The sequence below is a fragment of the Aquarana catesbeiana genome, linkage group LG08 (genome assembly GCF_042186555.1).
Source record: "Aquarana catesbeiana isolate 2022-GZ linkage group LG08, ASM4218655v1, whole genome shotgun sequence".
In the NCBI taxonomy this organism is placed as follows: Eukaryota; Metazoa; Chordata; class Amphibia; order Anura; family Ranidae; genus Aquarana; species Aquarana catesbeiana.
In genome coordinates this window covers 255661857-255678479 of record NC_133331.1, presented here as the reverse complement: position 1 = coordinate 255678479, position 16623 = coordinate 255661857, and the positions used below count along the sequence as shown (strand labels likewise).

Here is a 16623-nt window from a genome sequence, read left to right as displayed (position 1 = left end):
ACAAAGAAACTTGTTTGGCCACCACCCTTGATTTGTTGCGATTTTTGGCAGAAAAAGGTTGCAAGGTTAATAAGAAAAAGTTACAAGTGTGTCAGGAAAAAGTTATCTTTTTGGGACATTGTATATCACAGGGTACGAGACATCTCACTGAGGAGAGGGTTCAAGTGATAAAGGGAATGTTACCCCCACGGAATTTCAAACAATTGCGTATGTTTTTAGGTATCGTGTCATATTGTAGACAGTGGATACCACATGCTAGCGCTTTGATGCAGCCATTATACGATTGTTTGAAAATTGTACCGTATATGCTTACAGAAATAGCTTATGAGTCGTTTATCACTTTGAAAAAGTTGTTGATTTCTGCCCCGGCTATTGGTATACCAGATTACACCAAGATATTTAACCTGTACATTGCTGAGATCACTGGACATGCCACAGGTGTTCTGACACAGGCACATGTAAAACAAAGACCAGTCGCTTACTTTTCAGCAGCATTAGATCCAGTATCTAGAGGTTCACCGTCCTGTGTACGGGCGGTAGCTGCAGTATCAATTATCATAGATAAGTCATCAGAGATTGTTCTAGACAATCCAGTCGTAGTGCACACCATACATGACATACATGCAATCTTGTCTCAGGTACAGCCCAAACACATTTCAATGGCTAGGCAATTAAGATTACAGTGTACTTTACTCTTACCTCCAAATGTTACTTTTCAGCGCTGTACAACCTTAAATTTGGCTACCTTTTTGCCTCTTCAGTCACCAGATTTGGCAAGGGGGAATAATAGTACTAATAGTACTAGTGAGAAAGGAAATGAGGTACCTGACACTCTTTTGTTTAAACAAGTAGATGAACACGATTGTTTTCAGCTCATGGAACAGGAGACAATGGGATTCCCACACGTTACAGATACACCAATTTTAAATGCTGAGCACACTTTGTATATAGATGGCAGTAGGTTTGCTGATGACAAGGGTAAATATCACACAGGGTATGCTGTAGTGACTGATACGCAGGTAATTGAAGCACAGGCCTTACCGGCCCACATGTCAGCACAGGAAGCAGAATTAAAAGCTTTAGAACAAGCCCTAGAATACTTAAAAGAACGAGAAGGGAATATTTACACTGACTCTGCCTACGCTTATGGTGTAGCGCATGATTATGGCCATATATGGAAGGCTAGAGGTTATCTGACAGCAGCAGGTACACCTGTAAAACATGGAGAAGGGATTAAGAGAGTCCTGAACAATCTTCAAAAGGTTAAACGAGTGGCCATTATGAAGATAGCGGCACACACGAGCGCAAAAACAATTGAGGCAAAAGGAAATGCATTTGCAGATTTGACTGCAAAACAGGCAGCTCTAGGGGAAGGAAGCCCTGAGACCTTAGCAGCGGTAGAGGTGAGTATCCCAGAACCAACATGGCAGCAGCTGAGTAAATTACAGGAGCAAGCAGGGGAGAGCGAGAAAGATAAGTGGGTCAGAATGGGAGCAGCACCAGACCTTGACAATGTATGGAGGGAAGGGGGCAAAATATGCCTGCCTGCCTCTCTGTACCCAGCAATGGCAGCGGCAGTTCACCTACCCACACACGTCAGTTCCAATTCCATGTATAGGATTGTGAACCAAGGATGGCTCGCCCCTGGATTCAGTAGTACTGCAAGAAACTACTGTGCAGCCTGCCAAATCTGTCTCCTGAATAATCCAGGACAGAAAGTGAAAACCCCACGAAAACACCAGGTCCGGGCCCAATACCCCTTCCAGAGACTGCAGATTGATTACATACAAATGCCTAAGAGCGGCCCTTTTGAATTTGTCCTCGTGTGTATCGATTTATTCTCAGGTTGGCCCGAAAGTTATCCAGTAAAATCAGCTACAGCAAAAGCCACAGCTAAGAAACTGATCACTGAGTTAATACCTAGGTTTGGTCTTCCTGAAACCATAGAATCAGATAGGGGGACACACTTTACAGGAGAAATCATGCAGAATGTGATGACCATGTTAGGGGTTCAACAAAGTTTTCACACCCCTTACCACCCACAGAGTTCAGGATCAGTGGAGAGAGTAAATGGGACAATAAAGTTAAAAATACAAAAAGCCATGCAAGAGTTAAACAAGCCTTGGCCAGAATGCCTGCCTTTGGCTTTGTTCTCTATAAGGTACACTCCAACAGGAAAGACAGGATTATCCCCATATGAGATACTTTTTGGGAATGCACCTAGATTGGGTTTATACTTTCCACAGAGTATGCAATTGCAATGTGATAGTTTGACTGCATATGTGATACAATTACAACAACGTCTAACTAAGATCCACAAAAGTGTGTATTCTTCTCTTCCAGACCCTAATTCAATAACAGGTACACATACGCTGCTACCAGGGGATTATGTATATGTAAAGAAACACACCAGAAAGACATTGGAACCCAGGTTTGAAGGTCCTTACCAAGTACTCTTGACCACAGCCACCTCAGTAAAGCTGGAAGGAAAACCTACCTGGATACACGCATCACATTGCAAGAAACAACCCGAGAAAACAACATGATTAAATATCTACTTACATATTTTTTGTTGAAGATTGTTGGTTTACAAATATATGCATGGACTCCTGGTATTAATGTACTAGAGGTAGAAGAAACAATGACTTTTGAATGGAGTATAGATGATCCTAAAGTAGCAAATGTATCAGGATATGAGATAAATAAGGATTACACTGTGGGTAATTATACTGTTGAAGGACATAGGCGACCATTTCATGTAGATGTAGGTATAGCATGGATACAGGCAGACCCCCTCTCAGAAGTAACCGTAACTTTCCAGTGGAATGATAATATGGGTTTCCCCTTTAACAATAGTAAGAACCATAGGTGTCATAAAATATCCCTTTCACAGACATGGAAACAAGCCCGGGAACGGGTAGTGGGACAAATGTACCAAATATTAACAGTCATGGCAGAAGGAGGGAATATAACCGAAGGGATGTTTAATCTGACAGATATTACCGTTAATCAATCCAGTACTTTCCTCTGTGCCTCTTGGTGGAGGGAAGAGAGAAATGATGGGTGGTATTGGAGTGCAGAGGCCTATGGGTTTCACATACAAATGGAGGAAGAAGTAATGCCAACAATTGAATCTTCCATATTAACACCCGTACCAAACACTTGCATAAATGTATCAACATCACAACAGAAAACAAAAATAAAATTCAATATCACCTTTCCCTCAATACCAGAGTGTAAGTATAAGCGAGAATGGTACGACACACTATTGGGACTGACAGGTACAGGGATGGGAATTTTAAACTCGGTCGAGATAGAAGAAATGAACAACAGATGGAAGCATGCAGGGGAACACATAGCTGACAGCTTGACTATCACAAGCAAATGGTTACCCACCACTTTTGAAACCCAATTGCAAGAAATACCCCTATTACAATTTTTGGGAGGGTTAATAAATCACACGATAGGAGCAGAGCTCCAGCTGTGGAATCAAAATCAACAGTTTGTAAATTTCACACAGTGCTCTTTTAACCTCTTATCCTATCATATACAAATAAATAGGGCCAGGACTGAACTACAGTTGGGAAATTATCATACCTGGATGAAATACTTTAAGGGTTTAACTGACGATGGTGTATGGTTCCAAGTAAAAGGGGACAAGATAGAATGTGAGGAGAAATGGTGTGTAGGAAGGTTTGAAGCATACCGGGTAGCAGATGTAATGGAAATGTGTAAAATAGTGGTTATGCCACTAGTAATTAAAGACGAGTTTTGGTATCCAGAAATATATGGGAAATATGTAGATAAAGGAAACAGAACCCATGATTTAACTCTATGTGAAGGAACTAATAAGGGAATGGTATGTGGCAGAAGTTCCCCAGTATATGAGCCTTGTTTGTTAAAATACCAAACTAGCATATGCAAAATGCAAAGAACACCGATAAATGTGAACAATAGATTCATAGAAATAGGACCCCAGCATATTTGTATCATTACTAATGATAACCACACCATGTCAGCATTAAATAAATCGGCGCCGTTTGCGGGATGTATAAAAAAGATTAAAATATTACAATGGGGTAACGACACCTATCTTTTTGAACCAGACGCCGATAAGATATTCTCTTCAGTCTATGAGGTACATAATCTCACTGACACTACACCCTTTATAATTTCTTTAGACCCACTAAAACAGGTTTTGGAACAATCAGAGTTGTTAAGACAACACATAGAAACACTAGAACATACCCTACAGAATAACCTTGTATCCGCAATTATTGACAAAGGTAGACTAGTACATCTTTCCTCACAGATACAACAGGATACTGCACCACATTGGTGGGATATATTTAGTGGAATGTCTTCTACAGCAACCAATACCTTTCACTGGTTGTTAAGTCCAATGGTAATTATTATTCTAATATTAATATCACTTACAATCACGAATATATGTGTATACAGGAAAATAAATAGGAAAATTAGGAGAATAGACAGGACATACCGATAAATGTGTATTGACATCACCCTACTCCTATAAAACTCCTCTTCTTGAATTTTAAGATGTTGGTAATACCTAGGGGGATGGGTTCTACCCCTCTGACAACCCGCGGTCAGGGAAAGGACTCTGGGGAAAAACTGACTAGAACTTATTCATGAGGACCCAGGGGGAAGGAGAGGATGATGTCAAAGGGGGAAATTGATAAGGTCAGGGATTTAATTTTCTCACTTAATATGATGCCTACATGTAAATCTGTTTTGAATGTAACTTTTTGGCTGTTAAACTCGATTGAAGCTGCTTTTGTTTTCTTGTAACTATATTGCCATGGTGTTGAAGCTTGTGTTCGTAGCCCAGGTGACTCCTGTTGTTGTTTACCAATGCCCTTTGTGAGGGGTTGTGCTGATGCTATTGTTTGTATAATTGCCTATAAAAAAGGCCTTTGAAAGAAGTAAAGAGCAGCAGTCCATTATGCTCAAGAACTGATACACGGATTTCTGACTCTGTGTCTTAATTCCTATATGAAGCAATAATTTGGCAAAGCAATATAAACTATAAGCAACTTATTTAACAGTTGCATTTAACAACAGGTTACATTCCAACCTGGGTGGCAGCATCCTGTCCTCCTGGGAGTGTGAAACCTTCATTCTTTCAAAGTCTAGCTTCTCTTGGAAGTAAAGAAATATGTGTACAAGATCCAGAAATATGATATTCATGTTGAATTCCAACAACGTTCCCGTCAACGATCACGAGATTTCGTCACTAGAGAGGAAAGGTACAAAATGGCTTAAACTCCGCTTTAAGGTCTCTTTAGTTTCAACGCTGCAATAATACCTTTCATTGTACAGTATGTCCAACTTAAATGTTGAAAAATGCTGTATATATATATATATTTCAATGTAACATATGTACTCTGTTTCCTGCAGTATCTGGTCTCAGGAGGCTTGTGTGTTACTGTTGGGATCAAGCCTAGTCTAACCTTGGTGAGTCACCACAGAGGATGATCCAGATATTTTGAGCATTTAATCTTATAGTGTGTAACAGTTTTTATGTCTTTATGCAGGTAAAATTGACCTTTGCATTTATGGCCATCTGCTGCTCGATGTCTTTAATAGAGTTTTGTTTAATCTGTGTGGATTTGAATAACATTAATAGTTATAGCTGTCCACCATGGGATCCTTGCTGGGTCAAGGACTACGTAGCTAAGGTATGTACCAGCAGGTAAAAAGGAGTGAAGCATCTTGTTAATGATATAGCAGGCAACATTATATTCATGTGCTGGAGTCCTATTACCAGTTCTGTCAACATCTTCATTAGTCTCCCATCCTTTTGCCTATGTAGGCATAACAAGAATATTACTGGTATTTTGTAATACAGTGCCTTGAAGAAGTATTTATAACCCTTGAAATTTTCCACATTTTGTCATGTTACAACCAAAAATGTAAATGTATATTATTGGGATTTTATGTGATAGACCAACACAAAGTGATACATAATTGTAAAGTGGAAGGAAAATTATAAATGGTTTTCAACATTCTTTAAAAATAAATATCTGAAAAGTGTGGCATGCATTTGTATTCAGCCCCCTTTACTCCGATACCCCTAACTAAAATCTAGTGGAACCAATTGCCTTCAGGAATCACCTAATTAGTAAATAGAGCCCACCTGTGTGTAATTTAATCTCATCATAAATACAGGTGTTCTGTGAAGCCCTCAGAGGTTTGTTAGAGGACCTTAGTGAACAAACAGCACCATGAAGGCCAAGGAACACACCAGACAGGTCATGGATAAAGTTGTGGAGAAATTTAAAGCAGGGTTAGGTTATAAAAAAATATCCTAAGCTTTGAACATCTCACAGAACACTGGTCAATCCATCATCCGAAAATGGAAAGAGTATGGCACAACTGCAAACATGGGCGTCCACCTAAACTGACTGGCTGAGCAAGGAGAACATTAAAAAGAGAAGCAGGCAAGGGGCCCATGGTAACTCCCGAGGAGCTGCAGAGTAGGGTACCCACGTGTCCCAGATTGCCCGGGATTGTCCCACAGTTCGCATTTGTGTCCCGTGTCCCGGGCGCCTTCATTCTGGGACAATACAGTGTTCCGGAATGAAATGAGGACATACAGCCACCCTAATAGAGGATTGCCAAACTGGTTGCTAGGGTCACCCCGCCTGGCCTCTAGCAATCAGTGATGTCACATTTGCAGAGTCTTAGAGCGAGGCTGAGAGGAGCAAGGCCTTTACCCAGTGCAGCCCTGCGTTCTGAGCCCACCCACCCCCTCTCCTTCTCTGGCCGCGGCAGCAACACCCAGAGAGAGCAGCCAGAGCATCTTCACTGTGTCTCCTCCTGAGCCCTGACCCCTCCAGTCTTCAGTGATCTCGCAGCCGGCGGCGGCATTCTGCAGTGCTGGCTGGCTTAGATCCACGGCTCTGCTGCCCTGACTCCCGCAGCGCATTGCCCGACCTCCCCTCCTCAGAGCTGCCCAACTGCCTGAGGGGGGCCCCCCCAGCCTGGACCAGGGAACAAAGACCGGCGCTCAACCGCTCACCACACCAGATAAGTCCAGATTAGAAGTGAGCAAATGGAACCTGATTGAAGCAGGTCAGGTGACAAGGTGACAAAATGAAGCTGACAAGTGGGGGCAATAAAATGAGGCTGACAAGTGGGGGCAATAAAAAGGAGGCTGACAAGTGGGGGCAATAAAAAGTGAGGCTGACAAGTGGGGACAATAAAAAATGAGGCTGACAAGTGGGGACAATAAAAAATAAGGCTGACAAGTGGGGTCAATAAAAAGGAGGCTGACAAGTGGGGGGGGTCAATAAAAATGAGGCTGACAAGTGTGGACAATAAAAAATGAGGCTGACAAATGGGGGGGGGGGGAGCAATAAAAAATGAAGCTGACAAGTGGGGGCAATAAAAAATGAAGCTGACAAGTGGGGGCAACAAAAAATATATATGTTATATTGTCAGTCGCAATCAAATGAGGCTGACAAGTGGGGGGGGGGCAATAAAAATGAGGCTGACAAGTGGGGACAATAAAATAAATGAAGCTGACACGTGGGGGCAAAAAAAAATATATATGTAAAAAATGTATACTACCTGTCTAAACTGGTGACCACTGTTTGCTTTTGTTTTTCCAAAAATTGGCAAAAAAAGTATCAAAAATCATCTTTTTTTGGTCTGACGTGAGGGCATACGCGAAGGGGTGGTTTTGTCCCTGAATGTTTGGAAATGTGGTCACCCTACTGCAGAGATCCACAGCTCAGGTGGGAGAATCTGTCCACAGGACATCTATTAGTCGTGCACTCCACAAATCTGGCCTTTATGGAAGAGTAGTAGGGATGAGGCAGACACCCCCCGGTTCGGTTCGCGGCAGAACATGCAAACGGACCGAAAGTTCACGCGAACATTCGAACAGCGTTAAAGTCTATGGGACCTGAACGTGAAAAATCAAAAGTGCGAATTTTAAAGGCAAATATGCAAGTTATTGTCCTAAAAAGTGTTTGGGGACCCGGGTCCTGCCCCAGGGGACATGTATCAATGCAAAAAAAACTTTTAAAAACAGCCATTTTTTTCGGGAGCAGTGATTTTAATAATGCTTAAAGTGAAAAGATAAAAGTGAAAAATTCCTTTAAATATCGTACCTGGGGGGGCGACTATAGTATGCCTGTAAAGTGGCACGTGTTTCCCGTGTTTACAACAGTCCCTGCACAAAATGACATTTCTAAAGGAATAAAAGTCATTTAAAACTGCTTGCGAATGTCGGGTCCCGGCAATATGGATGAAAATTATTGAGAAGAAACGGCATGGGTACCCCCCCAGCCCATTACCAGGCCCCTTGGGTCTTGTATGATATTAAGGGGAAACCCCGCACCCAAATTAAAAAAAGAAAAGGCGTGGGGCCCCCAGGCCCCATATACTCTGAACAGCAGTATACAGGCGGTCCAAACAAGACAGGGACTGTAGGTTTGTTCTTAAGTTGAATCTGTTTGTAATTTGGAACAGGTACATTTTGAAAGTGTAGCTCCAGCCAAAAAAATCTATTTTTAAGCTTTTTGGATAACATAAGGAAGGGTTATCACCCCTGTAACATTTGTTTTGCTGTCTGTGCCACCGGTTCAGTAGATTTCACCTCACTTTCTGTCCCAATGACAATTGGATTTTGAAAATTTGGGTTATTAGGGAAACAAGGATTGGTGATCAGTGGAGACACCTTTTTCCCATATTAACTCTTACAGGAGAAAATTTCCCTTCCTAGGGGTAGATTTCCTCTCACTTCCTGTTGTCTCCCTCCGTCTGTAACTAGGAGTCATTTGTAAGTCGTATGTTTGAAAGTAGGGGGCTGCCTGTATATACTATACGGCCTGCCCTATATACTCTGCAGAAAATTGGGCCTTAGGTGTTGGTGGTACCAGAACACTGTAAGCCCTCACAGTTACTCTTGGTGGGCGCTGGAACGGCCCTGCTGTGAAATATTATATCAAGAATTTTAACTACATGCCCCTGTTGAACAGGGGAAGAAAAATTGGGCCTTTGGTGGTGGTGGTAGTGGTGTTGCCACAACACTGTAAGCCCTCACAGTTACTCTTGGTGGGCGCAGGAACGGGCCCTGCTGTGAAATATTAGAGCAAATATTGTAATTACATGCCCCTGTTAAACAGGGGCAGAAGAATTGGGCCTTAGGCGTTGGTGGTGGTGCCACAACACTGCAACCCCCCACAGGTGTGTGCAGGAGGAGGTAAGAAGAGGAGTCTGTATATAGGAAGGAAGTTGTCCCTGAAGTTCTGTTTGTTGTCACCTTGGGCATCCCATAATCCCTTACCCTATCCAATTTATCATCCCATAATAAAATAACAAAACAACCCAAAGACTGATTTTCTGTGTTCAAATGAAAGGAATGCAGTGTGACTGGCTGTGCAGCAGTGGACAACCCTAACTTCAGCTAATCCTATGGAGGTAGTGCTACACTTACTTCTAGTGTTTCCTTTCCATAAACAATGTTTTATTCACTTTTAACATGCAAATAAACATACTACCAAATGACCATGTGACTTGTTCAGGAAAAGTCAGTTCTTTAGCACAGGCCCCTTCCTCTTGCCATGTCATAGTTGTGGGTGGGTACAGCATGGTGCGGCAGCAATAACACACACAGTGCAAGTGCAAATAATGGAACTTGTATTGGAGTAAAGGCAAAACAGTTCACAACAAACCCAGTGAGGGGAGGCCCAACTGGGAACACTCATGGAGTGTAGAAGAGCAGGTTTCAGGCGCACTGACAGCATCTGTCTGGAGTGGTGGAATGCAGCCTGGCCGGTCCGAGCCAGAACAGGAAAGGTGTGCAAGGAGAGTGCGGAGTACTAAGCTTTTCCTACTGTACTTGTCTAGAACCTCTCCCTGCTGCTAATACTGTCCCTGACAGACAGGTAACCTACCCCTATGCTACCGGCATGCAAATGCGCCCCAAACCCAGAAGTCAGGGTCTTAAATAGACTCTACTACACCTAAAATGGCCCAATGACTCGGGAAACCATCGAGAAACCATGTTTATCCTGACTTCCTCTCCCTCTGCACTGCACCAGCCTACATAACCATCTACTGGGAGTGTCTAATTAATGTTTGTACTGACCTAACTGTAGTTTCCCGGGGAGGAAGGAGAGGAATATGATAGAATGATATCTCTGTGTCTGCTGAGGCTTCTGACAACACATCCAAGATGGTGACTCTCAGCTGCAGTTTCAGTGCATGCACCTGAACAGCAAGAACAAAGCTAACTTTAGTTGTTGCATCTAGCATAATGTTGACGTTTTTCTCCTATAAAGTCTCTTTAAAGGGTTTGTTCACACTTGACTAAATTTCTAACGCTGAAGAAACACTCTTATAGCGTTAGTATATAGACTGGCATCACTGAGCTTTAGTATGGACATTAGACTGGCATTTTACAAGCATTAAAGTGTTTGTTAAGCCTTGTCAAGGCCGACCCTACCATGGGACCCAGTGGGCCCATGATCCCAGGTGGTATTTTAAGAGGGGTGGCAGCCGTCAGTGATAAATTGTACCAGTACCCATGGGTGTAGCATGAAGGGGTGCAGCCACGGAGTTGCCATAGTGACCCGGTCCCTGCTGCCTCCCTCTCACATTAGATACAATGTCAATGTGTCTCTGTGTGGGCGGCGGGGATCACCTCGGATACCAGTATGTGACAGGACAGACCACTCCCCTCCCCTTCAAACAGGCGAGACGGGGCTGCTGAGTGGAGGAGGCGGTCATGTACTGCGTGGAATGATAGCCAGTACTGCGGGGAACATTCTTCCTTCCTGGTGCACAGACCCACCTTCTCCCCACTGTCTACGAACTCCGTGTCCTCCCTGTTTCTGTTTCTCTGTGAGTTGCTCCCACCCCCTCCTCCCCTGTCTCCGACCCTCACTTCTCCATCCAAGTCAGCTGCTGCTGGTGTCTCAACTCCCTCTTTGCTTACAACCTCCCCTCCCACCACCTGTCCTCAGTCATGGCAGGGCCCGCTAGGGGCATAAACACGCTCTCAAACTGGAGCCGAAGAAGTGGGACTTGGTAAGAGTGGAGCGAGGGCGGGCGGAAGCGGGAATGTTCGAACATTCTGCAGTGCGGGATACAGGGGTGTATTTAAGTTTTGTGCTGCTCTAGGCCTGACTAAACTTGTGCACCCTTTAATTTAAATATGACCCACCCTTCCTGCTAGGGCCACACCCCTTTCTGTTTAAGACCCATCCTATCACCTGTAAACCACACCCCTTCCTTTTTAGGCTCCACCTTTTCCTCTCTGTACATTAAAAGTGGGTACCAAGTGCCTACTTGTAAGCTCCTTGAGGGCAGGGACTGATGTGAATGTACAATGCAGGCCTCAAAATTTCGAGTTCTTAGCCACTAGCCAGGCCTTAAGAGTTACTCGCCACCACTTGCCCCGCCCAGCCCCTACCCTGTACCGTCCCTAAGTCCGATCTTAAATTATCTCATGAATTTACACTGTTAAATGTTTTATGCAAAATTAAGAAAAACATAAATTATTAACAACAACTTTAACAATATTAACATGAAGCATATCAGTCGCCGCTAGTGCAGGCCTCATCAGTTGACTCCAGTGCGGCCTCATCAGTCCCCACCAGTGCAGCCTCATCAGTCCCCACCAGTGCGGCCTCATCAGTCGCCACCAGTGCGGCCTCATCAGTCTCCACCAGTGCGGCCTCATCAGTCGCCACTAGTGCGGCCTCATCAGTCGCCACCAGTGCCGCCTCATCAGTCGCCTCCAGTGTGGCCTCATCAGTTGTCACCAGTGTGTCCTCATCAGTGCAGCTTAAGAGTGCCTCATCAGTCACCACCAGTGCATCTCTATCAGTGTCACCTTAAGCGTGCTGCCTCATCAACATCACAACTTATTAGTTGTATATTAATTGTGTATGGATTATAGCACTGAGCACTTTGCAGTACATTAATTTTCACTGAATATGCACTGTTTAATGAGTTTTCATTAATTTTAGCGTGCATGGAGAACTTTGCACATGCTGAAATCAATGAAAACTCATTAAACAGTGCATATTCAGTGAAAATTAATGTACTGCAAAGTTTGTTTAATACATTTGTGGCACGGAACACTTTATCATACCTTTCCTTAGGCTTCTCCTCCAGGTCAGTGACGCTCCTCTCCATCATCATCTCCAGCCAGTCCTCCTTGGAAGGAGGGGGTAGCTCGGTGCTCTGCTCGTCCATGGATGATGCCGCTTTCTGTCACTGCACTGTCACCCCGGGCCACCCTTCAGTCACCGCCGGTATCACCCACGGCTGCCGTTCATTCATCACGCGCTGACAGGACGAAGAGCCGAGCGGGACAGACGTATTTAGAGGAGCGTGCAAGAGGGCGGGGCCAGTCACCGGCCGCTCTATGGGTGGGGCAGTCACCGGCCGCTCTATGAGGGGGCAGTCCCTTCACCTTACCCAGCAAAGTACGTTCCATATAGCCCATAAGTGCCGCGCTACAGCAAGCCGCCGGCAGCCGGGGATTGCATATGTCAGGAGTCAGGAGGACTCTTCTTCGTGTGGGGGGGTCGGCTTTTGCCACCCCCTGCAAAGTGCCACCCTAGGCCTGCGCCTTGTTGGCCTAGGCCAAGATACAGAACTGGCTGGTTGGACTTCTACACACTGATGGAGATTGAGACTTCTCCTGACTCCCCCTGTACTGGGAACATCCTATATGTGGGGGAGTGACAGGAGCCAGCATGGGGGAGGGGTGAGTCCTGGACATGCTGGGTCTTGTAGTGTACAGGCAGTAGGGGGACCCCTGTGTTCATTCAGAGATGGAGGTTGAGGACAGAGTCCTCAATCTCCTATCTCTGTCTCATAAGTGAGACATTGGGGATCTGTTTAGACCTCGAACCAAAGCCCCCCCAACAGGGCTGATAAAAAAAAAAAAAAAAACTACTGACACCGTCCTCTGCCCCGACTGACACCGCCCTCTGCCCCGACAGACACCATCCTCTGCCCGACAGACACCGTCCTCTGCCCCAACAGACACCGCCCTCTGCCCGTCAGACACCGTCCTCTGCCCCAACAGACACCGTCCTCTGCCCCAACAGACACCGCCCTCTGCCCGTCAGACACCGTCCTCTGCCCCAACAGACACCGTCCTCTGCCCCAACAGACACCATCCTCTGCCCCAACAGACACCGTCCTCTGCCCCGACTGACACCGTCCTCTGCCCCAACAGACACCGTCCTCTGCCCCAACAGACACCGTCCTCTGCCCCAACAGACACCGTCCTCTGCCCTGACTGACACCGTCCTCTGCCCCAACTGACACCGTCCTCTGCCCTGACTGACACCGTCCACTGTTCAGATAAGCTAAGTTTATATTTTTGCAGTGACATTTGTTTTATTATACTTTTCACAGATTTTCCTTTCATTTAGTTAGCTTTGCTAGGTAATTTCTTTGAAAAAAGGTGCAGAACATTGGTGATCTTTGATCTCTTTCATATTGTTCAGGTATATTTCCACCTCTCAAAGGGTGTCTAAACCTATTTGGGGGTATTCAAAACAATTGGAGAGGTATGACAAAATGTGAATAATTTCTCCAAAATCTTTTGAATTACTTTCTCAGCATGTAAATAAAGATCTGAAATAACTCTTTAGCCACTTGGAATATCTTGGCAAGTGTTGGGAGTTACTTAATGAGCAGTGGAAGCGACGGGTGGTAGTTGAGGGGCCCCAGGTCAGTTTTTGCACCAGGGCCAACAAGCTTTAAGCTACGCCTCTGCCCGTACCTTAGTAGCCGCCCGTACCCTACCTGTCAGGTGGAGGTCGTATCAGTCAGCAGGAGCAGTGCTGATCCTGGTCGGCTGTGCATTGTACTGGTTGGTAGAATCGCCTGCCACCCGGCGTCTAGCAACCAGTGACGTCAGAGGCCACGGCCGCTACAGCATTCAGAGCTCCCAGCTTCCACGCCTAGTCAATTAGCTCCGCCTCCACCCACCCACCTCTTCCATCTTCAGCGTGGCTCAGAGCCTGAGGGAAGAGAGCACTTATGAAGAGAGTTGCCTGTGCTTAAAGCAGGAGTCCCACGAAATTTTTTTTTTTAAAGTCAGCAGCTGCAAATACTGCAGCTGCTGACTTTTAAAATAAGGCCACTCACCTGTCCAGCGATGTCGGCACCCGAGACCGAACCGTCCCTCGCTCCTCGGGTGCTGCCGCCGCCATTCTCAGTGAGGCAATCAGAGAGTGAAGCGTTGTGGCTTCACTTCCCGGTTCCCTACTGCGCATGCGCGAGTCGCGCTGCACATTCTCAATGGTCCCCGCTTTCTCCTGGGACCTGTGTGTTTCCCAGGAGACAGCGGGAGAGTTCGGGAGGGGGCATGACTCCCACGGGAGTCTATTCCCGGAAGTGGGTGCAGATACCTGTATTATACTGGTATCTGCACCCCCCTCTCCCCTGAAAGGTGCCAACTGTGGCACCGGAGGGGGGGTGGAATCCGATGAGCGGAAGTTCCACTTTTGGGTGGAACCCCGCTTTAAGTGTGAGCTAAGCAGCTGTCCACAGTCCACCTGCATAGCACCTGCTGCAGCCAGAGGTGTTGCAGCCTGCCTATTGCTGTGTCCATGTTCTGGAGGCTCATCTCCCTGTCCATTCTGCCACCAGTGAGTTCCCCATAGCAGCATTGTCTGCAGGAGTCCAAATCCGAGTTCACTGTCACACATCACAAGTTGTATGAGACATGAGAGCCTGAGAGGGACTTGCCTTGCCCAGCCCTGATTAACCACTTCAGCCCTGAAAGATTTGCCCCCCTTAATATCCAGGCCATTTTTTGTGATACGGCACAGCTAATTGTCACCCGATGCTGTACCCAAACACAATTTATGTCCTCATTTTCCCACCAATAGAGCTTTCTTTTAGTAGTATTTGATCACCTCTGCGTTTTTTATTTTTTGCGCTATAAACAAAAAAAGAGCAACAATTTTGAAAAAAAAAAATATTATTTACTTTTTGCTATAATAAATATCACAAAAAAAAGTCTTCATCAGTTTAGGCCAATATGTATTCTGCTACATATTTTTGGTTAAAAAAAAAAATCGCAATAAGCGAATATTGATTGGTTTGCGCAAAAGTTATAGCGTCTACAAAATAGGGAATAGAGTTATGGCATTTTTAATCTTATTTTCTGATAAATGTAATTTTAGTTATCATGATATAAAATAATGAATTGTGGGGGCCTTTTGGTGGGGGGGTGCAGCATTTCATTCTTGGGCCCAGGCAGCACAATGTCTTGGGCCGGCCCTGAGCCTTGTTATTAAAAACGGCCAGCCGCTCTATTAGAGGCTGGCATAGCACACTGTAATTCCTTTTTAAAAATGAGCAGTGTACATAGCTATTTAGAGCTGTCTTCAGGCCGGTCACATGACTCAGCCGGGGAGATCACGTGGCCGCTCGGCTCCTCCCACAGAACCCCTGTCTCGGAGCTGTAAAGCGGCTGCCAGTTACGTGACCGGCCAGAAGACAGCTCTAAATAGCTATTTAGAATGCTCGTTTTTAGAAAGGATTTACACAGTGTGGTATGCCAGCCTCTAAGAGAGAGGCTGGCAGTGACAATTTTCTTTTTTTAATTTTCAATAATAGCAGCGGGGGGGGGGCGTGGCTGACAGAGACAGAGAGGGCGCTGACAGGCAGGAAGGAGGGGTTGAGGGGGGAGAGAGGAGAGGAGAGCAGAGCTGGGCAGCGTATGATGGAGGGAAGCACTTTGACCACGGTGATCAGGGCTGAGTAGCCCTGATTATCATGGTTAGCATAGGCGTGCACAGGGGGTGTGCCAGGTGTGCCTGGGCACACCCTAATCACCCCAAGCACATTAGCATTATCACTCTGTGTGTCGGCGGGGAGATGGGAAATATCTCCCTCTGACCAGTTCTACCATTAATAAAGTGCTACCATAACTCTCTTTCACTGCATCGGCTCTGCCATAAGAGTGTGTGTGTAATATACATATACACATACATACATACATACACACGCATGTGTGTTTGAGCTTTGGGGTGCACACCCTAATGCAATAGGCTGCGCACACCTATGATGGTCAGTATAGAGAGGGCATACAGGAAGTGGCAGGTTCACGGGTTTTTTTTTTTACAGTTTAGAGGGGCGCAGATTACACAGCACAGGCATGGTGCTGTTTAATCTGCTTTAACGGACCAGGATGTGTATTTTTAAAGTGGAGTTCCACCCATTTTTACAACTCTTCAGCATCCCTCACTAAACTGTGCACTGTAAACGAACTGGATATTTTTAAATTTTTTTTCTCAGCACTTACTGTATATCTGCTGTATTCATTTTTCACTTTCTCCTCCCTGGCCCTGGCCCATTGCATCATTTCCTATTTGCAATGCCTACTGGGAAGGGGCGGTAACTTCCTCTGACACTGCCGTTGCTATGGAAAACTGACCTGAAACCTATTACACTGCTTGTGCTGCACTGAGCATGTGCGAGATCTGCAAGGATGAGATCCAGGAAGAAATACAGTCTGGCTTCAGATGCCCACACTTAAGATGGCCACGGCCTGCTGCAAGTTTATAAAATAACAAACTACTGCTATAAACTAACAAAACAGACCTTAGT

The 16623-nt window shown here is 45.3% G+C and overlaps 1 protein-coding gene across 1 annotated transcript in view; it reads left to right on the top strand.

Annotated features, from left to right (window-relative positions):
* Positions 1-16623, top strand: part of LOC141106339 (membrane-spanning 4-domains subfamily A member 8-like) — a 62326-nt gene that overhangs the window by 33087 nt on the left and 12616 nt on the right. The window contains exons 4-5 of the mRNA XM_073597033.1: positions 5422-5478; positions 5559-5702. Coding sequence (XP_073453134.1) covers positions 5422-5478; positions 5559-5702 — 201 coding nt within the window. The remainder of the gene's footprint in view (positions 1-5421; positions 5479-5558; positions 5703-16623) is intronic.